At 46.5% G+C, this 25,034-nt stretch overlaps 1 protein-coding gene across 2 annotated transcripts; it reads left to right on the forward strand.

Annotated features, from left to right (window-relative positions):
* Positions 1–23,637, forward strand: LOC146271794 (sickle tail protein homolog). 2 transcript variants are annotated; one of them, XM_084707845.1, is made up of 22 exons: positions 1–108; positions 3,154–3,464; positions 6,463–6,682; positions 6,827–7,025; positions 7,450–7,549; positions 10,255–10,540; positions 10,743–10,953; positions 11,452–11,784; positions 11,953–12,083; positions 12,238–12,404; positions 12,678–12,874; positions 14,670–14,818; positions 14,941–15,088; positions 15,243–15,486; positions 15,719–15,892; positions 16,105–16,438; positions 16,805–17,055; positions 17,178–17,345; positions 17,665–17,784; positions 18,617–20,305; positions 20,928–21,041; positions 21,920–23,637. In XM_084707845.1, exons 1-22 carry the CDS (start codon positions 63–65, stop codon positions 21,944–21,946), a joined length of 5,619 nt encoding a protein of 1,872 aa, XP_084563971.1. In that variant the 5' UTR covers positions 1–62; the 3' UTR covers positions 21,947–23,637. The 2 variants fall into 2 exon arrangements, with proteins under 2 accessions (XP_084563971.1, XP_084563972.1); XM_084707846.1 differs by having other exon boundaries at positions 18,617–18,715.
* Positions 23,638–25,034: the final 1,397 nt, after the last annotated feature.

A 25,034-nucleotide genomic window follows, 5' to 3' on the forward strand; every position in this document is an offset into this window, starting at 1 on the left:
GTCTACAAAATGTGGTGGACTCTGTGAGACCTGTCACTGCAGAGTTGGGTCTGGTTGATTTGATGGGTGTGAAAGGACTAACAGAACTCCCTGAAGAGAAAAGAAGAGGTGAGATGAGGATATATGTCTGTATGCCACCATATTGTACATGGCGAGATTATACTATGGTTGAGGTTATTTTGGGGTTGTGATTATGGTGTGTGTGGTTGTCCAGAACCTGGATAATCAGCTTTGAATTTATGTGCAGAACTACATTTAGGATCTGCTAAGGTACATAGAATGAGGGCTCTCCAATGTTGAGAGTCAATGGAATATCCCAATTTTAGGTGTGATTTCAGTGGGCTTTGACAAGTCTACAATTCAAGAGAACAACTTACATTACAGATGTCATTTTGTCATGTAGGTAATTGGCCAGCAAACAGTAATATCTCTGACCTCAGCCTTCTGTAATCCTCCGTTCATTTGGCTGCAATTTGACTGTAATTGGCCACTCAGTCAAGCAGAGAAAAGCCTGTGTTATGCTTTGCATTTTCCTGTGAGAGGATGTAGTTCTCACTTCTGACAGTGACATGTTGCTTGGCGTACAGTAGATTAAGCTTATTTCTTGCAAGCTCATCTATTACTGTAAAGTCATGCGAGCTCAGTAGCAAGTGCAGTACAAGCCGAAAAAGTGTCTCCCAATGACTGTGTATGTGATTACTGTAAGTACTGTTTGATCAGGGATTGGATGTGTAATGTAATCGGTAAGAATTGTGAAGTTAGAGAAACTGCCTCTGGCTCTAGTTCCAGAGACAGATCCACAACAACACATTTGGGAGCCAAAAGAGGCTAGCTGGCTGAAAGTCTGAACAGCTGTGAACATTCATTGTACATGTGCTTCTCTCATACACATTCAATCTCACACATTCACATAGCACACACACACATATCCACACACGTTCAGAGATACAACTATGAGAAAATATAATAATGAGTAGAGGTTTCATCCAGTGCTGCTCCCTAATCCAGAGAGGGCCACACAGTTCAACTCGAATGGGGGCTTTGGCTCATACTGTACTACATGTCTCCCTATTCGCCCTCAGCCCTGTTGATTACAAGTACTGGAGTATTGGAGCATCACTGAGATGGGGGCTGCATATTGGATGATATGCCTCCACCACCTCCTCTACCATCTTACTGGGCTGAGCTGAGGGGATGCAGTATGTGCATGTACTAGTCAAAAAATATTGTTCCCAGTGTGTTGACACTGGACAACCCCCCCCCCCCCCCCCCTCCCCCCCAGCTCTTTTGGCATCTTGAAAGGTACATCGGAATAATGACTGTTAATTGTAAGTTATTTGTTTAGTGATATGGATTGGAAGAAGGGCATGTCCATTGGTCTAGGACTACACCCACCTTGGTTAGCCCTACCTTGACCTCTGTGGGTCCTGCCCTTAAGTGTGTAGCCGGGGGAGGTTTCCTCTGCGTGATGAGCAGGAAACACAGCATCACCGTCCACAGGCTCATAAGTGACATCCTGCTGTGGCCTGGTGGCCTGAGGATATCCTTTAAAGCTGTGAAGCTCCATTGGTCAGACAGACACGCACATATGCACATACACACACACAAACACACACACGCACACACACACACAAAAGCTAACATGAGGGGGAAACCTCTGGATTCCCTCCAGCGGCTGTGGCTGTGCAGCTTGGTTGATTAGCAGTGCTTCTGTAGATAGTGGGAAGAGATATGAATCACCTCCAATAGATATGAGTGAGGTTTTCCACCCCATCATGGTATTTTACTGATATTTTTCTGGACAGGAAGGAAGTGTGTGTGAGCCAGTTTGTTAGTGTTCACCCATTCTTTACTAAACTCATATCTGATGTTTTAAAAAGCCACTCTACAAAAATTACATAATGAGCCTGTTATTGTATTATGGTCATATTTATATGACAACTTTAAACCGTTTTATAGGCTATTAGGATGTTTTTCCTTTTACAAGCAGTGGCAGTAACCTCAGCTCCCCCTTTCCTCTGTCGTCATTCTCCCAGCAGTATTGTAAAAGTCATGTTCTGCTCGACCAACAAGGCCCTCATTACAAACATACCTCCCGGAAGACTTCAAATGTCAACATCGCGCTGTGCCGCAACGCTTCAGCCTGAAGTAGTTGCTGAGACTTTTCAACAATGTAGACATACGCCGTCACTCAGCATCACGTAAACAGTCGCTTACTCCGTATTTTCTCCCCGTGGAGCACACGAGGCATTTAAAGTACGTTGATTATTTTGTCAAACCGCATAGACCCATTGCTCACAGCCCTCTGCATAGAATGTTCCGTGTCACCAACAGTTCACTTGACGTTTTGACGTTCCTAATAGCGGGAGGCAAATGTATGTGGAAGCTGAGAGGATTGGTCTACGGTCTTAAATCTTTCTCATGACTGACGTATGTATTTCAAGGTTCCAGGCATTCTGCCCTGTGATTTCAGAGCTGTAATTGATCTTAAACGAAACGTCATCTTCAACAATGTTCCTTTTGGATTTCATAAAATAGAGTGTAGGCCTCATTCACATATCAAAGTTTAATGAAAACTGTAATGACCTTTTTCATTCTTTATTTTACACTCTCTACTTCTCTTCCAAAATAGTGAAGGGATGAGTACAAAGGAATATGTAATTTCTACTCTCACTCTGACTCCAGACATCATAGACTAACCCTAATCCAGTCACTATGTTTGGCTTCTCTTACTGCAGTCTTTAGACAACCGTACAAGCTTTTAGTTTTCAAAATTATGACCACCCTCATAATTTGTGACTTTTTTTTGTGGTTTTTATGTTAAAATGTTGAATAATTAGGCCCCACTGTATATCAAAGCCTCCTACTATAGGATATTTATGGCCATCCCATCCCATGGGGTCTTGTATGGCTGCTGCATGTGGTTTGCATCTTCCTAGCATTTAGTTTGCCCCCAGGCTCCACTCAGTCTGATAAGGTCATGCTGGGTAACATCAACTTGTATACTGTAGAGACTCCTATCATTCTAATTGTGCATCATTCTAATCCAGTTCACAAACACACAAATTCACACAAATTCACACAAATACCCACATATCTCATCGCCACTCCACTCTCCTCACCTCTCCTCCACTACTCCCTACAACCCCACAGAGCCAGGAGGAGGACACACACTCCCCAGACTCTCCTCATCTTGCTCAGAGGACCCAGAGCGCCTCCAAAGGAAGCAGATCCTAGCCGGCGACAACCTGACAGACCTGCCCCCTCGCTCCCCCAGCACCAGAAGGTACACCATAGGAGGCGCCCGCGGAGCCAGGGACGGGCCCAGAACCCTCCCAGACAGCCAGGCCATGCAGCAGGCTGATGTGGAGAGAAGGAAGGAGGTGTTCCTGGATCACCTGAGACAGAAGTACCCCCACCATGCTGCCGTCATCATGGGTCACCACGAGCGCTTGCGAGAACAGGTCAGTCATTGCCAGATAGACAGTAGGCTAGGGGTTTAAAAAGAAGGAGGGAAAGTGAGGGGAATTGTATGATATGCTTTGAGAAATGCATCCTAATGAGAGTCAGACTACGATTGATGGACTGATGTCAGAATCAGAATTGTGTTTATTTGCCAAGTGTTCACAAACAACGAATTTACTGTGGTGGGCTGGTGCATACAGCATTTATTAACATATAGCCTAATAAACATATTGAATCTTAAAATCTGTTTCACTTCAAAGTAATATCCTTTTAATAGTGTATTCCACACAATAAAGTTGCTTTAGTTGAATTAACCCATGTAACTCTAATAATTGCCTGAACATGTAACCTTTACGTGCAATATAGAACATAATGATAACTTACACGTTAACGGGCGAGGTGGTTGCTTACCTCAGCTACTAGTCGTTTGTTATTGTCGCTCACTGCGTTGATATATAAACATGGTGCAAAATAAACATGGACTGCCTTGCTAGTTGGACAGGTAAATCCAGCATTATTGGACAGGGTGGGGTTTCCGTAGGCTAGCACAGTAGTCAGAGCACTCATTACATGCGAGCGTCAGCTTCAAGTCTTGCGAAAGAAACTCTGTATTGTAGATGGCTGGATAGTTTGTCAAATCTATAATTCGAAAATGCGCTTGCAGAATTGGATTAATTCGGCTTGACCGAGTTGGATTTTTTATTTTCTGTCCAGGTAAGCCTGTAAAAATCTTAAAAGCGGTCTTTGGACTGCTCGGTCTGAACCGATAGTTGCAGTCAGCCTTGCCATATTTGCTTGCAGGGAAATGTGTTCGATATTATTACAGTTAAACTTATTTTAGGTGTCACATTGTGCTTCGGCGTTTCCCTGTAATATGGATATGAACAAAGTCAATGTTCACAATAATCTTGTCTCAATTTAACGTGGTGTGCTCTGCTGACAGAGTGTAGTATTTTATCCCCCTTGCATGGATACTTTTGATAGCCTCACGCCAGAACTCAAACTCGATTCCCATCCTCAACCCGTGCCTCAGTCCAGCCTCAGTCCAGCCTCAGCCTCAGCCTCTCAACCCAGTCTCAGCCTCAGTACCCACCTCAGCCCAGCTCAGCCTCAGTTTCAGCCTAGACTCAGCCTCAGTACCAGCCTCAGTAACAGGCTCAGTACCAGCCTCAGTTCCAGCCTCATTACCAGCTTCAGTCCCAGCCTCAGTGCAGCTCAGCCTCTACCTCTTCCCTAGCCTCACTCTCCCCCTGCAAGCCTGTGCTTCTTACAGTGCTTTATGTGTCAGACTTCTGTGATGTGGAGGATAACAGCCAGTTGCTTTCAATGATCTGGCACCTTACCATACAGACTGGCCATTATAGTCACTGCTTCACCATACATCTGACAGCCATTACTGGTCAAAGAGTGGGGCATCTGAGCAATCTCATGCCTGGCCTGATCCAACCTTGCTCAACTTGGGTCCTTTCATCCATATAGTTCTCCTCTCTGCTGCTGCCACCTGGGTTATGGGTTAACCAATGTGTTAAGTGTTAGCTGCTGTCGGAGAGCGTGCCAGCCCAGCACAACGAGCCCTTATTGATTTAATGGTTTGGGGGTTCTTCACCTGAAGCCGTTGTACTGGTCTTCAGCTGGATGGACTGCAGTTTCTATTGACTGTATTGCTGTTTCCAAGAGTCTTTATCAAGGTTTGGAATGGATTTAGAATGACTCTCTGAAGGATGCAATGGTAAAGCTATGTCTATGACACCCTTCTGTGTTGCAGTTGTCACAATCAAACAATGTGATAGTAATCACACTGTAATTTCCTCGTTTCTGACAAGGTAATTACCTTATAAGTAGGTGTTGATACTGGCATTCAGGAAGTCTAAGTGTTGTCTGGCACAGGCAAAAGAAAGACCCTATAATCTCCAGTTTCAAAGTTTGTTACTCCTTCATACCGTAGATCTCTAGATTCTAGACAAACATCTGTAACTCACATGTGACAGATAGGGTCCTCACTCAGGTGCCTGACAGATGGAATGCCAACACCCATAATTATCATGGTTCCGTATGTTCTTTGATGTAAAACATACGTGAAATACTGAACATGTATGCTAACATAATAATTTGAAGAATCTGCTGATCAGAATCCGAATCAGGTTTATTGCCAAGTTTATGATGCAGATTATTTCATGCTGGATTTTCCGGCTTTATGAAGCCGAGGAGGGTAAACAAGCATAATTTGCTGTGGCACGAAAAGAAAAACAGGTCCACACAAGAAGGATTTTACTCGATGTGTAAATCAAGTAGGTTTGCTTCTTTTCCTGAATCTTGTCCAAATGTCGGATGCGGTCTGACAATCCAACTGTACTAGCACAACTGTGCGTGTAAGGAGGTGAATGTTAGGTAAATCTAAGGGGTCGGGTGCCCCAGGTGATTACTCACTGGAGTGCGTCAGAGCAACTGCCAACCTTGTGGTGAAAAAACAATGAGTCAAAGTGTGGGTGTGTGTGAGAGAGTGTATCTGTGTGTGTCAGGTTGCACATGTCAAAGAGAATTCATGTATCAGGGACAAATTGAGGAACACATGATTGTGCCCCGAAATGAAATCATCTGCTTGTCTCCTAAATGGGTCGTGGGTGGCTTTTAAATAAACTCTAACTGATGGTTATGGGTATGTTTATAGCCTGCGGCAAATTGACTCTGAGCCAAAGCATAGTATAGAACTGCTGCATCATGCTTCTATTTTGCTTCTGTTCCTGTAATTGAATTCTAGACAGGTTGACAGTTAAGAGGCTTGAGTGACCTGGCAAACTTATCCTGCATCAGGATAGTGTGTCGTAGGTGTCAGTGTGTGTGCATCTCTGTGCTCTCTATTCTTGTATGTGCAGCTGAGTGTACAAGTTGCACTCATACACACTCATACAAAGACACACACACACACTTGTTGATACAAGATTGGGATTGATAGCGTGGGTACATTCTCCCCCAATCTCTCTCTCCCTGGTTCTCCAGGTCAGGACCACACGGACATCGGCGAGCCCACCTCCCGGTGCAGGTGTTGTGGGTGTAGGGGAGCAACTGGACCCCCTCTCTGTAGTGTCCCTGGAGTCCCTGGAGACCATGTCTGAGGAGGACCCTCTGCCTGCTGTCGCTGCCTTTACCCGGGGCTGTCGAGCCCGCGCCAGCCTGCCTGTGGCCCGCTCTTCCAGCCAGCCCAGAGACAGGCCACTGGGTAGGTCTTACTTGCTGTCTGTCTGTCTGTCTGTCTGTCTGTCTGTCTGTCTGTCTGTCTGTCCACCGTCCATCTGTCTCTTTGTCTGTCTGCCACTCCCCTCCTGGTTAAATATCTGTTCCCCCCCGACCCCTTCCTCTCCAGGGGTTCTGTACCTGCAGTATGGGGAGGAGACCAAGCAGATCCGGATGCCTAGTGACATCAGCAGTGGGGACATTGTCAGGGCTCTGTTCGTCAGTGCCTTCCCCCAGCAGCTCACCATGAAAATGCTGGAGTCTCCTAGCGTAGCCATCTACATCAAAGATGACACCAGGAACGTCTACTACGAACTCTCCGACGTCAGGTAAGCTCTGCTACAAGTGATCGACAGAGTTTGGTTTGATTCCATCAAGACCGTATTTAGACCCTTCAAATCAATCCCCAGTTCCAACCCACTGGACTCATCTACCAATCAAAGAGGCCCATGATTAAGCTCTGTTGTGTTCAAAGGTCTCTCAAGCATGTCAGGTTCCCCTCCCCCCCCCCCCACCCACCCGCATCTTTTTAGTTCAGCTGCACAGGCGTTTCAGCTGCTTTTGTTCCCCAGACAAGAGAGGAGGCCCACGTCTGAGCGTGTGCAGATGTCAGGGTGTCTCCTCTCCCTGGCCACACCCACTCAGCCACCCCAGCTCCCCTCAGGACTGGATCACACACACTAACGCACGTACAGTCTAACACACACACAATACTACACGCAACTGATATCATGCACGTTTGGCCCCGCCCAGGAACATCACAGCCCAATCCTGTCTAAAGGTGTACCACAAAGACCCCGCCCACGCCTTCAACCGCAACTCGGCCCGGCCCGGCAACTCGCAAGACGGCAGGGTGAGTGTAACTCCATCCCCCCCACCCCGGTAGTGTGGACGGATAGGGGCTTAGAAAACAGCTGTGTTATGACTATGCATCATCCTCTGATCTCTCATCTTTTTGTCTCGATGGAATTATCAGCTGAAATATGATAGAACAAGATCCATGTTATCATTGGGATTGTTCCGAACAGTTCCAAACCTTGCCTTGTGTGCAGTTGGACTCTAGACCCCCGTCTCCAGACCCAGACCTAGTGACATATGTAATAGAATAGTCTGCATTATTACTGTCTATCTGGGGTTGCACCGTCCACACGCCAAACTGTGACCTGACATGCTGAGCTCATCAGTCTTAGCCAGTCTTAGGGCTCCTTCAGCGTGTCTGTGGTGAGTTTGAGTCAGGGAGTCGGGCTAGTAATCTGAAGGTTGCCAGTTCGATTCCCACCCGTGTCAAATCTCGTTGTGTCCTTGGGCGAGGCACTTCACCCTACTTGTCTCGGGGGGAATGTCCCTGTACTTACTGTAAGTCGCTCTGGATAAGAGCGTTTGCTAAATGACTAATTGTAAATGTGTGAGACAGGGCTCTCTACCTCTCTGTGTACGATCACATCCAGCTAAGCTTCCCCTCTGTGTCTGTTTGCCGTCCTCGAAAGCAACCCTAATGCCCCCTGCCCTGCCGTTCTGCTGATGCTGAGCCGCTGGGACAGGGAGAGGATGGGAGACTGATCCCTCAGGAGCCTGTGAGGACTCCTCAGGGTCTCCCAGTCTTCTGGTCACTTTTATCCTTCATCTGAAACGTCAGTCACATTTCCCGCCTGTCTGTATCCTGTTCTGGGAGACTGCGGTAGATTATCAGGTCAAGGCACAGGAGACTAGATCTCTGATCCAAGGGACGCTTTTCGCAGATTCCCCAGTGGCACCAGTCCATCGCTCTCGCCTCGAACTACAGTAATGACCTCACTGAAAGGTAGCCGCTGTTTATATCTCCAACCCCAAAAGGGAGTGAGGGAGTTTGGACCCATGTTGAATGTTGTTGGAACCCTCCTGATAGTGGATGTCTGGATCACAGTGAGATGATCCACACTGGAGGGAGGTGGAGATAAGAGGATGCTGTCTGTCCCTGATATCAGCCCTGGTTTCACTCACTGAGGGTTAATCCCATAGATGTACAGCGTCCACATATCTGCATCTGTCCGGAAATAAGTATCCTGCAGCCCTGAGAAATAGCTCCGCTATCTCAGTTACACAAATAAAGTCGTCCTTCTCATCTTCAAGTATGTTTGAGGGTCGCCCATGCCTGAGAAGCTGGGATGAATGTGGAGGAGGTGAGAGTAAGCCAGGAACCTAACCAACTGGCCAGTTCCTCCCCTCCTGTCATCCCCTGTAGACCAGTGAGGACGTAGGGAGTCAGCTGGGTGAGGGGCAGGGGATTTGAGGAGTCAAGTCTAGGATTGGAACTGAATCCCTGAGGATGAGGGGTTGCTATGGTATTTCACCAGGTCATCAGGATACTAGGCCACGGGGATCTAGAGACTCCATAGTGGTAAACACCTGGTTCCAGAACAAACGGCTACTTTATGCTCCTCTAGTCCCTTGACACTTGTGTGGCTATGGGAAGCGTGAGTGAGATTGTAACCTGGATTGGATTTGTTTTAGCTGGAGCTCTGTAGGTCAAAGCCTTACAGGAGCAAGACACTGCAAATGTTAAGACAATATACTACAAATCTCACATCACATTGAACAGTGAACAGACCTGTAGGGTTAACAATCAAGTAATATAGAAGGTTGAAATCCGGGCTCCATCTGTTAGAACACGCCCTATTCCCAGAGGAAGGATGAGTTATGCTGTTGACATAAACCTGATACAGTACATTTCCTTCTCGCATCTTGCAACCAGCCTCGAAGCTGACACCTTCACTCACACCTCCGTTCTGAAGACCAGAAAAGCTGCTGACTCCAACGACTGAAAACCAAGGAGAGAGTAGGAATCATGGGAAATTATAACGATTAGTAAATAGCAGTGCCATACATTTGCAGTGGCAGATAGAAGTTGCTTCATTGAGGACGGGATGTTGGGACAGAATAGCGTCGAGAATAGATATGCCATGACTATGAGTTCAAAGCAAGCAGAAAAATATGTAAATTAGGGGGAATTTTAAGTTAATGATGATAATGAGGGTTAGTCATATACCTGTCTTGCACGCATGGCTCACATACACACACAGACTTAAAGACACACAGATATAGTACACACACACACAAACACGCACATCCAAACATCTAAACCTTTACGCATGAACAGGCTACAAAGACAGGTCACAACACACAGAGTTGTTTACATCCAGTTCTATTCAGTCTGTATTCTATTCAAGTGCTGGTGCTTCGGTTTTGTCACACATTTGTTTAACCCCTTTATGGTAAGAGACGCCAAGCGTGTCTGTTTTGTAAATATGAAACCATGTCCTGACATGTCCAACAAACTGTATTTTCAAGAGTAAAACCCTAGATTGTTTTAAAACGGTCAGATTTTCATTGTGGTATTTGTCATACACATTTACAATCGAACTCCCAGTTGAATCTGTTGATTCATGTTGACCTTATTTTCTTTATATGTATAGACACTGACTGAATGCCCACTATTGTTAGTGGTCTATTAGGTCCCAACCAGTATACAGCAGGCTAGGTTTTTGAGACATGTTGTTTCTTCCGAATGCCGCTCCACAGATACCCAGGGAGATCCTGTATGGAAGCCACAGCCCAGTGCACACCATCCAGTCCTCCAACCGCAGTGCTCTCCACACGCTGCAGGGCTCCATGTCTCCCCCCACCGTCCGCTCCATGCCCTCCTCTCCCTCCAGGATCCCTTACGGCTCTCGGGGAGCTGGGAGTGCAGGGGGGGCGGGCAGTGCCACGCTGCCCAGGGATCGCATGTCCAGCGTGGGCACAGGGCGCTCCGTTACCCCCTGCCCTAGCAGCAGTGCTATCCTGGAGAGACGCGATGTCAAACCTGGTAACACACTTAACTCAAAAACTGTGGGAGCAATTCTTCATGGAATGTGTTTCATATTGCCTGTGAACTTTAAAACGTTTTTACTTCCTTCTTTCCCTCACTCCTTCTTTCCTTCCTACCTGCCTTCCTTCTCACATTCCATCCTGTCTTTCTTTTTTCCTTCTTTCCTTCCTTCCTTTCAATCCATTCTGTGTTCATTCAGACGAGGACCTGGGTTGTAGTAAGAGTATGGCTCTGGTGGTGCGGGGTGAGGGTGGGGTGTACCCTGACCCCTACTCCACCCTCCAGGAGGGCGGCAGGCTGAGCCTCGCCTCCTCACAGGGCAGTGCCCCCGCCCCGCTGGCTGACGTTGTGGACCGAGCCTCCATCAAGCCCTACGGAGACGTCTTGGAGCAACAGCATTCGCTTTACAGGTAGATAATCTGTCAACATATCTTGGAAAAAACACATGACATTTTCATCGTAATGGCTTTTTTATTTTTATTTTTTATTTCACCTTTATTTAGCGAGGTAGGCTAGTTGAGAACAAGTTCTCATTTACAACTGCGACCTGGCCAAGATACAACATAGCAATAAGACACATAAAACAGAGTTTCACCTAGAATAAACAAACATAATAAGCACAGTAATTACAAATAAAACAGTTTAACACTGAGGATAAAAGTGCAGGTAGAAATACTGGACTGCAATAAATAAATCAATACACTATTGGGATGAGGTAGATGGATGGGCTGTTTATGTACAAGTGCAGTGAACTGTGAGCTGCTCTTGCATAAGACTTAACCCAGCGCACATTCTCATGTCAATTGGTTTCTTAGGTCTAGGCCAGAATACGTTTGATGAGGTCAAGTTTATCCTTTGATGAAGCCTTCTACTTTCCCGACCTCCCTATCCACCCTCTCTCTCTCCAGGCAGAAATCCAGGAGGTATGGAGAAAGTCAGCTCCCCCCGATGGGTACCAAAACTCCGCCCCCCTCCCCTCACAGAGTCAGTGAGGTCAGGATGATTGACAGTCATTCGGCGGTTGCCACGGTCGTAGCTGCCCAGGGTCACGTGGCCGCAGAGCGGATGTCTCCCATTCGCCGGTCCCTGAGGCGAGACAGTAACGGGACAGTGGAGGTCATCAGTCGGACGCGGAGCAGTGTGTCATCATCTTCGTCGTCGTCGGTGTTTGTCGACCTCCCTGCTGGACATCCTGATAGAGTGTTCCAAAGCCCCATCACACCCAATGACCCCCAGACCAGGTGAGAGAGAGAGAGATAGAAAGGAAGAAACTGAAAAAGAGAGAGGAAGACAGAAAAAGATCTGTCAATTGTCATATCGGTCAATCATGTCAGTAGTTGACAGGAAATAATCATAGTATGCACAAGTTTTATTGGCTCTAAGGCTTGAATATGTGTTCTGTTTTCTAGTGAGCGAATGAAGGCTATGGAACAGCAGATTGCCAGTTTGGCCGGCCTTGTTCAGCATGCACTAGCCATAGCCCCAACCATCAGTGAGGTAGATGGCAAGACTGCTGCCATTCCAGTCAACAACAGCCTGGGTAAGTAAACTACTACTATAAATAAACCTCCCTCCTCATAATCTTACATACTACAATTGCTATGGGCTTATTAAACAATAGGTCTATGATCCATTCAACTCTATTGTTGGATTCATGTATTTAGTGTACCGATTATTTATGCGTCAACTTGCAGGAGTCTCGCTTGTACCTGCAGCCAGGAGCCCCGCCCCCTTGACGGATAGCGCTGGTTCCTCCCCTCAGGCCCCTCCCCCAGACGCAGTGCTGCAGACAGCCCTGTCGTCAGCCCAGAGGAACGTCTCGGACCTAAGGCTGCAGCTGCAGCAGCTACGACAGTTGCAGGTACTGACTGACGGCAGACAGCCTCGGCGAGGGTAAGATGGCTGTCGTTGTTCTGGTGCTCTTCAATCCCATAGCTAGAGGACGTGACTGGGGGTTCCCTCATACAGAACCAGGAGAGAGAGGTGGGAGATGAGGGTAGGAGAGAGGTGGTCCTGTTTAGGTTCTGTGATGTGGTTCTTCATGTCAAGGTGTAAGAACTGGCACAGTGTAGTGGGATGGCACTGGGTCAAGTCGTGATACACGAGCGTGTGGCGGGGCTCCCTGTCTCTCCAGGTGCAGAACCAGCAAAGTGTGCGAGGCATGCTGAGGATGATGGAGGAGGAGATGGCATCCATGATGGCCGACAGGCTGAGGACCATGGAGGAGAGGCTGAGGAGCTCCAGAGAGCCTGGACACAGGCAGAGAGCTGCTGTGGACCAGGAGAGACTCCAGTACCTGGGCATGGAGGAGAGGGTGCTCATGCAACTCGGGTAAGGGGATTATACTCCCTCTTTTTACTTATTTTCCTGCGATGGGTTTAGCTTGTTTAATCGTTGTGATAACTGAGATTTGTTAAAGGAAACCTTGGTTGATTATTTGGCTCACCTCCCATAAGATCCTCCTTTTCTCTGCCTTTCCTCCCTGGCCAAGGTATCAGATACACCTCCATCCAGCTCATGATTTAACTGTTAATCATGTTTTGACTGCAGCTTGCAGTTCAAACCAAAAAAGTTTAAGCTTATGTAATAGAATAATAGTGTACTGGCATGTGTAATGACTTGAAATAAGTGTGGTAATTAGTTTCTTATATAAGATCTTTTTTGATCTTATTTTTCATGATTAATTCAAGCTGTTCCAGTTCTGTACTCGGTGGTGAGCTGTCAAAGACACTGTGTCAGACAGAGCGTCTTGGTCAGGCATGACTGGTCACAACTACAGACTCACCAAGCTGAGACTTTTAGGAATGTAGAGCTAGGGTGCTCATCTGATTGTCTGCGGAGGAATGCATGGTCACAATGGAAAAAGAGGAGAGCATACTTGGAAATAAGCTCTTGAAAAATCTCTTGCCACATTTGATATCAGGATTCTATCAACCAGTCCCATGCTTTTTTTTTTCAAATGCGCAGTTGCTGCTGGGCATTCTGAAAGACGTTTATAAGCTTTGTAAGATGCGACTAGGAAATGTCTGTGACACTAGTGGAGGTCCAAGGTCAGAATGTTACCAAAGTGGTTAATGAACTAGGAAAACAGGGGGATTTTTTTTAGGAGCCCTATCTAAAGACCAAACAAGCTATCTAGCACCATGTGGGGTCTTCTGTCTGTGTTTGCGAAGGCTATGTTGATTGTCACCCCCCTTCCAATATTGTGATACTATTTAACTGCCCTTCATTCCTGTATTCTTTGTCCAATCATCTGAGATGCTCAGATTGAGTGTATCAGACAACTGCACCTTACATATATGATTTTGATTGTCTTGAACTTGTAATTGGAAACTGACTTCATTGACTGTACTTTCACAGCATGAGGGTAAACAAGTGACTTATTTACTTGGCCTAGGGTACAGGAAAGAACATGAGTGCTTCTTCCTCAATACAGGACAATACTAAACTACTGCAAACCTAAGAAAGTATAATTCAGTAATGCTGGAATTAGTTTCTTCTTTACTTGGCTTCCTGCCATGTCATGTCAAGTAATTCTCAACATTACTGGTAATGAGAGTCACAAGAGTTCATAGGACTTTGGTTAGCTCACTATTGCTACTTGTGTTCTGGTTTATCCAGAATCTGTCACACTTGATTGATATATTTTCCAGGGAAGTTCTTTATTGACTTGCGACATGTGACTGCCTGTTTTGTGTGGTTTGTGAGTTTCAACTCTTTAGGGGTTTCCATGTATATGTTGATTTCAAGTTGAACTTGGAACATCAGTTAGTATGTGTGGAATACTCCAGTTATTCATTATATACATGCACCTGTCTGGTGAGCACCGGTCTGGTAGGTCTTTAAGACAAGCTCTGTAAATAGACAGACAGAGTTCTCAGACACATGTTGACAGAGTTCCAGAACATGCAGAACAGGTTAACCTCCTGGCACAGGGGCAGACTATTACTCAGACATAGATCCTGGATAAAAGATCACATCTAAGATACACAGAGAAAAAAAAACTAACGTTCGGGTGGTGGGGAAAAAAAGAAAGAAACGTTTCAAATCAGCCATCACTTTACTCCTGGCTTGGTGATGGACTCCATTCCATCTCTCTATTCCATCTCTCCATTCTGTTGTTCAGGGACTTGGAGGAGTATGTGGTCCAGCTGAGGAGAGACTCCTCCCCCTCCTCTGACTCCCACCCTGGACAGCTGTCCGTCACCCTGAAGGACGTTGAGGAGGGGGCAGTCAACCTGAGGAGGGTGGGTGAAGCCCTGGCCGGCCTGAAAGGTGAGGCTTAGGCAGGATGACCTGTGTGCATCTGCATGGACAGGTTGTTGGAGCTAAACTCAATTTTCTTCTTCTTCCCCCTTTCCTCTCCTCTCTCCTCCCCCTCGGCCTCCTCCCCCAAGCGGAGTACCCCTCCCTGCAGGGGAAGATGAGGACGGTGTTGAGAGTGGAGGTGGAGGCTGTGCGCTTCCTGAAGGAGGAACCTCTCAAGATGGACAGCATGCTGAAGAGGGTCAAGGCCCTGACAGAGGCTCTGAGTGGACTCAGGAGGTACAGATCAAACCAGAAGACAAGAACTCCTCCTGTCACTGCTAAATGGCTGTAAATCTAGAATATCTCATCAGGTCTTAGCTGTAATCAGTTGTAGAGCTCTCCAGTTCAAATTCCCTGACCTGTAAAAGCTGACAAGTTGTGTTGTCTTCAGATATGTGACAGAGAGTCACTCTCACGGCCCTGAGGCTGGGTCTGGGGCAGCCAAGCCAGCCACCATGGAGGGTCTGGAAGAGATGGAGGAGTCCATCGACCCTGTCCTGAGACCCGACCCCGCCCAGCAATCCCCCAAACCCCAGCCCCGTTCCTCGGTCCGCCCCCCTCTCGCCACCCCCACCCCGAGGCCTGACCCCACGCCCGCTTCAGCAGCACCTGCCTCTCCAGGCGTCGGCCACCGCGTAAGGAGCTCCCCTGCGTCTATCGTAGCATGCCAACACGCCGCCTCCTCTGCTCCGACGCACCACCCTCCCCCCCCCTCTCACCCCCACCCACGGCCGAGACACGCCCACTGTCGCCAAGGTTACTGACAGAATTCTTGATCTATCATCACATTTGTTTAACCTACGTAGTCGCTACTTAAAGTCGCTAAATGTAAAAAAAACGATGTATGGTTTTCCCTTATCCATCAAGGTGAGCCCAAGAAGTCGAGAGGGCAGCCCCGCCCTGCAGAAGAGGGTGGTCCCCTGGAGGGCGGAGGGGAACACCCCCTCCTCAGGCGTTACAGAGGCCGCCGCACGACCGGCACCACTCGGCGAGAGCCAAGCCAGCGTGGGCCCCAACACACCCCTAGCTACAGATGCTGAGGTAGGTGGTGTGGTCTTTTACCATTAGTCGGCATTTATTGCATTTGTATTTAACACCGTTTGTTTAAAATGTGTGAAATATAATAACAAATTAGACAATTTCAAATCATGATCTCTTGGGTTAAATGTTTCCAGTCGAAATACACACGAGAATAACCCATTATGCATCCGTTGAATTGTTTCTGTTTTCTGCATCTTTCCTGATCACTTCAGAATGCAGAGGACACGGTGAGGGAGGTGAAGCAGAGCGAGTCTTCCTCCCCAAACCCCAGTGACCTTGACCAGATCCTCCAGGAGGCCCAGGCCAGCCTGATGAGAGCCATACCCAACCTAGAGGTTCCTGAGCCTGGGGAGGAAGTCTCCTCTGGCCCTCCTACCCCTCCAGACCAGCCAGCCACAGTCCAGGCTCCGCCAGACCAAACCACATCTTCCCAGCCCCTACCAGCCTCAGACATAGATTCTCAGTCCCTGCCCCCTGCAGATCTCCCCTCTGGCCTAACCCTGCCAGATGAGGTGGACGCCCCCAAGCCAAAACCAGCAGCCCGAGGTTAGAATCAGAATCAGAATTCGGTTTATTTGCCATGTATGTTACACAAACACGGAATTTACTATGGCAGGAAGGTGCAAACAATAAACATATACGGGACTTACATTAAGTAAAAGTACAATAGTTTAACTAATTCTAAGAACTAAACAATCTAAAAATAGAACAATTTAAAATATAGGGTTAGGGTTTGTAATGATAGTAAGCAAGACTGCCTGTGTTTGTTCTTGAAGTTGTTTTAAAGAACTAGAAATGCTTTCCTTTTCCTTTTTTATATACGTATTTTGGGTCCCATTCAAAGACACGCTGCATTGACCTTTTGGCTCAACCTGACCGGTTTTAACAGTGTGGTGTGTGTATCTCTGACAGAGGCTGCTCAGTCCTCCCCAGTCCCAGCTGAGCCCCCAGTCCAGCCCGGCGTAGAGCGCCCCCCCAGGCCCATGGTAGAGAAGCCCCGTAGGCCCAGCGTGGAGAGAGAGAGGAGACAGAGCCCTGACAAGGCTGGGAAGTCTCCCCCTCCACCACCCCCTCGCAGGTTCTACCCAGCCAGCCCCGGGCTCACCACCGGGAGGTCAGGAGAGGTCATCTACACCACACGCAAGGAATCTGTCACCACACAGGTGTGTGTGTGTGTGTGTGTGTGCAAGCGAGCACACCCATTTATGTGTTTTGTACATGAAACCTGTTTATGTGTTGTCAAAATGCAGTTGAACACATGTTGGACTCTGTCTGTATCTGGCAGGAAGAAGAAGAGGAGGAGGTGGTGATTCCTCAGCCTAAACCCATCAGACAGCCCCCTGAAGTCAAACCCAAACCTCAGACCACCCTCCTTCCTCCCCCGGCCCCTGCCCCCGAAACCGAACATCAGGAGGAAGAGGAGGAAGAAGATCAGTTCATGAAGGAGCTACAGGTAAACACAAACACTGTCAAATAATAATTGACGGTACCCATACAGTTACACTGTAGTACTAATTACACATTAACGTCCGATGAATACGCCGTCATCCTGTGGGAGTGTGACTCTACTGCCATCTCCTGGTCAACAAATGAATCACCATGAAGATTCAGTTTAATTCCCATTAACATGTCTTAGGCTCAGAGTGACTGTGTTAGAGGAACCAACCTTGGCTGTTTCTGACACCATTCCATCTTTATGTGCCCCACACATGGCAGTCATTAATATTGTTTTAACCCCTGGCGACCTTTGACCTCACCTTTGACCTCCCCAGGTGTTTCAGAAGTGCTCTGTGAGGGAGGTAGGAGCCAGGTGTGTGGTTGACCTGTCAGGCTCTGGCTCCAAGGCTAGAGAGATAGAGACACAGCCTTCTGTCTTACCCACACACACACAGGTAACTGGTCTTGACGGGTCACTGGACTAACCCTAATTTGCTACCAAAATAATGACTTACTTTCTCATTCTAACCACACCTGGTGTGTGTGTGTGTGTGTTTTTCCTGGTTAATATACTTAACATACACTGACTCACATCTTCACTACCTAAAACTAACCTGACTCGATCTACTTCACAAAGATGTTTAATTTGAGTTATGATTGAACTCTCATTGTGTAACTTGTGTCCTACCTCTGGGGTTTGCGGTCACCACCGGAATGGATCCACTTTCTTCAGTTTCTTCAGTACAGGCACCTGAGAAAAAGGTTTCTTCAATACCGGCACTGACATCTCTTGCTTTTTCCCTTTTAAACTGAAGGAAGACTGCGATGAAATCATGTTATGTGGCTGTCTCACTTTTCAAGATAACATGTGCATGTAAAGGCAGTCTGCTCTGCTCCAGTCTATCTCCTCTCTGCTCTGTGCCAAGCTTGTCAGTCCTGAGGTGATTCATGGGTGGAACTTTCTTTTCATCTGGAAAACGTTTCCTTTCATGGTTTTGACAGCTCCATGGTACTAATGTTGGCTGAGATCACTCGATTTTCATCCACTCACACCAGGTATTACTTTCTGTTCTCTTCCATTCTGTAACAACTAATTGTTCTCTTGCTACGGTGTAGCAGGTCTGAATTCCTCTTAATGTGTCAAAGAAAACAGCTATGTTCCAAAACATATATGTAGTTGGCCCTAGCCCTGTCAGGAATTACCTTTTATCCTCTCTTACAAGGTTTTCTACAGACACAGACAGTATACATTATTATGACAAAAACTTTTTTCATCCTGTCTTCCAGGTCTTGTATTACGTCACGGCTCAGATGTCCAATGAGAATGTGTCATCCGGAGGGATTGACCAATCCGAAGGCAAGGGGGGGACCCTGCCCTCCTCACAGGTGGCCAATTGCACTGCTCCTGATCTAACCCAGCGGCCAGAGTTACTAACACCAGAGCAGTTACCTTTTCTGTCCAACATCCAAGATGGCGTGCCCAACCCAGAGCAAGTTGTAGCTGGGCTGGAAGAGAGGGAGAAGAGCTCAGGAACTGAACAAGACACGGGGGGTCCTGTTCAGGTAGTGGAGGTAGCCAAGCAGATGCCTTCCTCCATGTTAGGCCCTGCCGTGAGGCAAGTTGTGTCCATCAGGACCTCGCCAACATGGCCGCAGGTTCAGAGTCACAAAGCAGGTCCGGAAGATCCCGTTAGCACAAGCGGGCCCCCTCCCTCACCATCTCCACAGAGTGTGATTGACACCCAGGGCAGCCAACAGGAGGTGTTGATGAGGTCATCTCGGGCTCGTGCCAGGTACACAGAGGAGGGCAGCAGCCTGAATCCCGACCTACCAGAACAAGAGGCCCCGCCTCCTCCTCCTCCCTCATTGGACCACATGGCCTTTATGATCACCAATAGCAAGGTTCAAGCCCTGTCGAGGGGGGAGTACCAGCAGCTGGTCAGCACCAGCGGATCGCAGGTCCAGACTGTCACTGTGAGCAATGGCGATGCTACCTCCACTGACCAGCAGGAGGAGCACTATGATAACCAGTATGACAGGAAGCCTGTGATCTTTGTCTTTGACGAGCCCATGGATATCCATTCGGCTTACAAGAGGCTGTCCACCATTTTTGAGTGTGAGGAGGAACTGGACCGGATGATGGCCTCACAGGGGTGCATTCAGGAGGAAGATGAGGAAGAGGAAGAGGAGGAGACAGTGAGAAGTTTACATCAGGTAACAACCAGCAAGGATGTAGTGGAGGTGAAGAATGAAGCTGTAAACTCTGTAAACACCTCAACTGGGAACCCCTCAATTGTGGTTGTAGAGAGGAAGGCAAGAGGCACATCAGATGACCAGTACCAGGCAAAAACAGAGACCACCAACGACAACAAGCAGGAGACAAAAAAGAAGTTCAAATTCAAGTTCCCCAAAAACACACTGGCAGCCATTAGCCAGGCCCTTCGGACTGGCACCAGGACGGGCAAGAAAACTCTGCAGGTGGTGGAGTATGAGGTGGAGGCTGGAGAGGTAGAGGGAAAGACCACAAAGGAAATCAAGAAGTTGGAGATCACCCCCAAACCCTACCAAGACCCCAAACATGGAGCCACTGTAACGAATACAAGTATCTCTGTGCCTTCATTGGGTTCTCCCTTGAGGTCAGACTCCAAGAGCAGGACTGAGGAGATCTGCAAGAGTGCCTATGACTCCATAAACAGTCTGGAAAAGACCATCAAACAGCTAGAGATCACCGTGGACACCATAGGTGTCTCCTCACCCAATACACATAACCCAGGGTCCCGCCAGAAACCTCGGTCGCCCTCCACCACCACCACCACCGCCACCATCTCCCCTGCCATCCCAGCCAAACAGGAGAGGGAGGGCACTACTTCCAAGAGACCCGCCTCTCAGGGGTCCAAGGCTCTGAAAGCTCCACAGATTAAGAAGGCCAGATCACAACTCCCCAAGCCGACCCTGGCTGTCTCCGCCAAGAAACAGGTCTACTTCACGCTCCCATACTCCCTTGCATATAGCTCTGCCTGGTGGCTTGGTCTCTGGGGTGCACTCTCCCTCTAACCAATGACTCTAAAGGGTTACCATGTCCTTTAACCAATGGGTTAGCATGTTGTGCTTAAGCCTGGTACATGTTTAAGACCTTTCAGGTGCCAATGAAGGATAACAGGGAGAAGGTGCTGTCATGTCTAAACTGACATGATTGTAGTCCTCTTGCTTATCATAATCTGACACGATTGTAGTCCTTTGTCTTAACATCAGCTGACATTGAGTCCTCCGCGATTGTAGTCCTCTGGGTTTTTTTATGTCTGGTTTGTCTGTCACCCGTGTGCACCCTCTGAACAGTGAACAGCAAAGCTTTGACTACTTTTCCAAAATGACCGGCTTCTAAATGTGGTTGTCGACTGCTGAGTTTGTCTTCAATGTTGGCAATGCAGGGTGCTGGCTGGTACATCAAAGCATGCTAACAACTCCCTCCAAGATTGGGTTTCAACGACTGCAGCTTCTTCCATTCTTATCCTATCTCACCCCAATCAGTTCAATCAGTACCTATCTCATAACCTTTTTGTTCCTTTTTGTCTGTTTGGTTCCGTCTGTTTTTTAACAGAGTGGCAGTGGCCCCGCCTCCTCCAGTCGTCTGAGCCCATCCAAGCCATCTGGGTCACCTGAAAAACCAGCCAAAGGCCAGAGTCTGCAGGACAACCAGAGGCAGTTCCGACAGGTAGTTTCACTGGGAAACTGGTACAGTACTGCTTCAATACTGCATTAGTACTATGCTAGTACTATGCTAGTATCTCAACAGCCCCTGTCTATCACAGTTTAGTAGAGTAGACAGAAGCACTGGAGAAGACTGTAAATGATTGGCAGACATGATTGTGGTCGAACTGACTGTGCTGTATTGTGAGCCAACCCTAATGGATGTCTGGTTCCGGTCTCTGGGAGGTTGTGTCCTGTGTATGGCCATGGTCACTGTGTACCTTCATCTACAACCTCTACTCTTCATCTGTAACTCTCCATGCTACAGCCTACATTGTCCACTTTCAATTTTTTCTCTATACCCTAACAGTCTACACCATTTACCGTGCGTCCTGCATCCTATGCCTACTTTATGTACATTCACCCAGGTTAAGTGTGTTCACTTGACACATCATCTCTTGTAGTTTACTTTCATTTCCATTTCCATCTCCTGATTACCCTTGCTCTCTGTCAGACCTCTGCATCAAGTACTGTTTGATGCTTGTTTATAACATGATGCTCAGTGATTCTTGCGTTAATGTGATTATTACTATTAACCCCTCTCTTGCCTTTCTCAACACCTGTGATCGTCCTCCATCTCTGTCTGCAGGCTAACAGAAGTATTAAACAAGCTGGTGGGGATAGTAATCACTCTTTCCTTGCTTTACCTGCTTCTAAGATCCCAGCCTTCTGTCATAGTTTGGGAAAACAGACATCCATGGCATCACTGTCTGCTCCCTTTACTAATGTCTCTAACCCTGTCAAATCACCCCCCTCCCCGTCCTCCTCCCGCTCCTCCTCCTCCTCCAGTCACAAATCTGCTATTCCATCTCTGAATCTGAGTCGTCTCGTCCCCATGTGTAGCCACGCCTCCTCGCAGTCCCCCGGTAACGCCTCTCCCAGAATGCCGAGCCCTTCCCGCAATGACAAGTGCCAGCACCTCTCCCTCTCGCAGCACCAAACCAGCCGACACAGCACCGGCCCCTACTCTTTCTGTTCCTCCTCTTCCTCCTCCTCTTCCTCGCCCTCCTCTTCCACCTCCTCCTCCCTGTCTCCCACGTCCTCGTCCTCCTCCCCTCCCTCCCCGTCCCTCCTCTCCCCCACGGCTGGGAGTCAAGGTGGGAGGACGTCTGCACACATACCCAGCTTCCCCGGCCACAAGATCCACACCGGGAGCAGAGGCAGAATCACTTCCACACCAGCACCGTCCTCCAAGGACCTGTCGTGATCGCTGATCCCTTATGTAGTTCAGTGAAGATTGGTGGGGAACTCTGTCTGTCTATAGCCACTGACTGGAGAGGCATAGTGTGCTTTTATCCTGTTTTTCTACTCTACTGTCTTGCCATCTATAGAACAGATTATCATCGGTGATAATGTTACCCTTTAGCAGGAGAACTGAGTCTCTTCTATTCTTATTAGTTACAAGGACCAAAATAAATAAATAAAAATATATTGAATCCATAGGCACCAAAAATATATAAAGTTTGAGAAAACAAAGAAGAATGTTTAGGATTTGAATAATACTTGTATTTGTAATTAAATACACTAGCTTTGAGGGAAATTACTGATTTCCTACAGCTGAGGCAAGCTGATTCAGTACCTTCAGTCAATGGATGGAGTCCTCAGTTTTACTGTTAAAACCAGCTTTTTTAATAGAACCCCACATTCACAATCTATGTTGCATCCCAATTGGTAAAAAAAGATGGTGCACTTGTTTGCTCATGTAATTAAGTCATGTTGAGGTTTGAACATAGAGTATATGTCTGTTTTATTGCATTTGATGTGAGAGGTGTGTGGTTTTTAGTGAAAATGTATTTTATTTTATTTTTTGTTATATAGGCTCTCAAGAAATGTGAGTCATAACAGAAGTCTTACCAAATTATGATGCAGTAAATCATGTAAAGAATATATCATGTAAAGAAAAATGAAAATGTATGCAGATCTGGGGAGGATGAAGGTATACAGTTACATTTTTAATCTAACAATTGTTGGTGAATTGGATTTGTGCTTATCATCATAGATGTGCAATGAGGTGTTTGAGACCTTTGACTAAATGAGCTTGATGTTTCTCCAAGTAACTATGCACTGCCAAAACCCTTCCACTGTAGCTGAAAACAGAGGTTTGTAAACCATCTAACTCTACTTTCTCCACTATTCAAACAGAACTCGATGTGCTAACACCAAAGTATTTTGAATTCATCATGTTTTGAGACAAAAATGATGTGGACATTTTTATTTTGCATATAGTACCTTTAAGATGTTTGAACAATCACAGCTAATGAAAGACTCGAGAACAGGATGGAGGTGTGTTCAAACAATTAGTAACAGAAGTTTACACTTAGTCCTAGTGCAAGTGTTTGGTGTTTTTATGCTGATAGTTTTAATTTTTGTTACGTTGTCAAAGTTTATTCCCATGCATGCAGATATTCTGATTTGTATCTGTAATTTGGAGGAAATTACTATGTTTGCACAATTATGTAAATATATTTCAATATGTAAAACTGTAAGCCATGTTTCACAGAGGTATTGTAGAGTGGAATGCTTGTGAGGTTGGCTAATTAATAAAGGGCTTTCTGACTTTACACTGTTCTAGATGTGTTGTTTCTTAATGAGGAATAATACTTTTCTGGTTTGGCTTTCCTATTGCTGCCCAGTAGAGGGCAGTATACACACACATTTTGATGTGTTGAGAGGCAGAGTACCAGAAGACCACACTTTACTTTGTACATTTCACGAGGTCAAATGTCCAATTATTGAATTGCATGAATTTATATTTTAGGACAACTAAAACAATAATTTCTATCAATAGAAAGATGATGCATGCACAATGCAGTAGATTTCTGTTCTGTTCTGGTAACTTAAATATTTATCTTTGAAAGTACAAATTATAGGTGCTAGTAATTATCATCCAGAAATTGATTTAGCTCTTTTTTATGGCATCAGTTCATCCAAGGCACTTGGCAAAACATAATGAGATGTCTGCAGCTCATTAATTGGTAAAATTATTAGTAATTAGTTTCATTAAATGATAATTATCTCATATGTAAATTTCAGGGTTGATGATTCCCAATGCCCATCTTACTGTAATTAGCATGTAATTTTTTGCATCATATTTAACACAGGAAAGTAACACAGTCCAAACTGTGGGATGCAACACAGAGGGAGGGGTGTGAGGTAATTAGAAATATCTTACTTTAGCATTTAAATGTTAATTACAACATTTTTTGACTGGGCCTCGTCAACAGGAATGGTCTAGGAGGACACCCACAAACCAACAAGGAACTTTATGTGTGTTAATCAAAGATGTGCCTTCTAATTTGCATTTCTAATTGGAATTAATAAGGGTAGCACAATTAGTATCCATGCCTGCCAATTTAACCAAGTGGAGTTTCCTGTACAGCTGTTTTTCTTCCTTCGTGTGGTAAACCTGGACAGCAGTGCAAGGTGGTACAGCCAGGATAGGCGTTTCTGTGTATTACGTTTATAGAAGTGTAAAAAGTAAACATGTCAAGTAACGGTTTTTTTAAATAATGAAAATAATCTGTAAAATACAAACATCCTGAGAAAGAAAGCTGTGCAGCATGCTCTACATCCACAACACAAGTCTTTTAAAACACCTGAAGGGATTTTGAAAGACAAAGAGTTGAGGTCAGAAAACACTGACTGCAACCTGCCACCTCAAGTCCTTGTTTTCAGCTTCTAGTAACTTCTTTCAACCACAAAAGGCTCGTCTTTCTGTCCTCCAAGCAGGCAGAATCTAGCACACGACCTTGGGACAGGCACCCGCTAATTCAGCTCAGTGGTTTTGAGGGCATCACCGCAGGCTACACACACACTGCTGGTGCTAGGAGATGACCCCAGGCACGTCGTCTGACAGCTAGCAATTACGCTTTCACCAGTAACTACTCTAACACTTCATTAACAATTAATTAAATCAACTCTTTGTGGAATTGTCATCTTTTGAGAATTGAGAGAGTAG

This window comes from Hypomesus nipponensis, chromosome 10, assembly GCF_054491055.1.
Source record: "Hypomesus nipponensis isolate SF chromosome 10, ASM5449105v1, whole genome shotgun sequence".
In the NCBI taxonomy this organism is placed as follows: Eukaryota; Metazoa; Chordata; class Actinopteri; order Osmeriformes; family Osmeridae; genus Hypomesus; species Hypomesus nipponensis.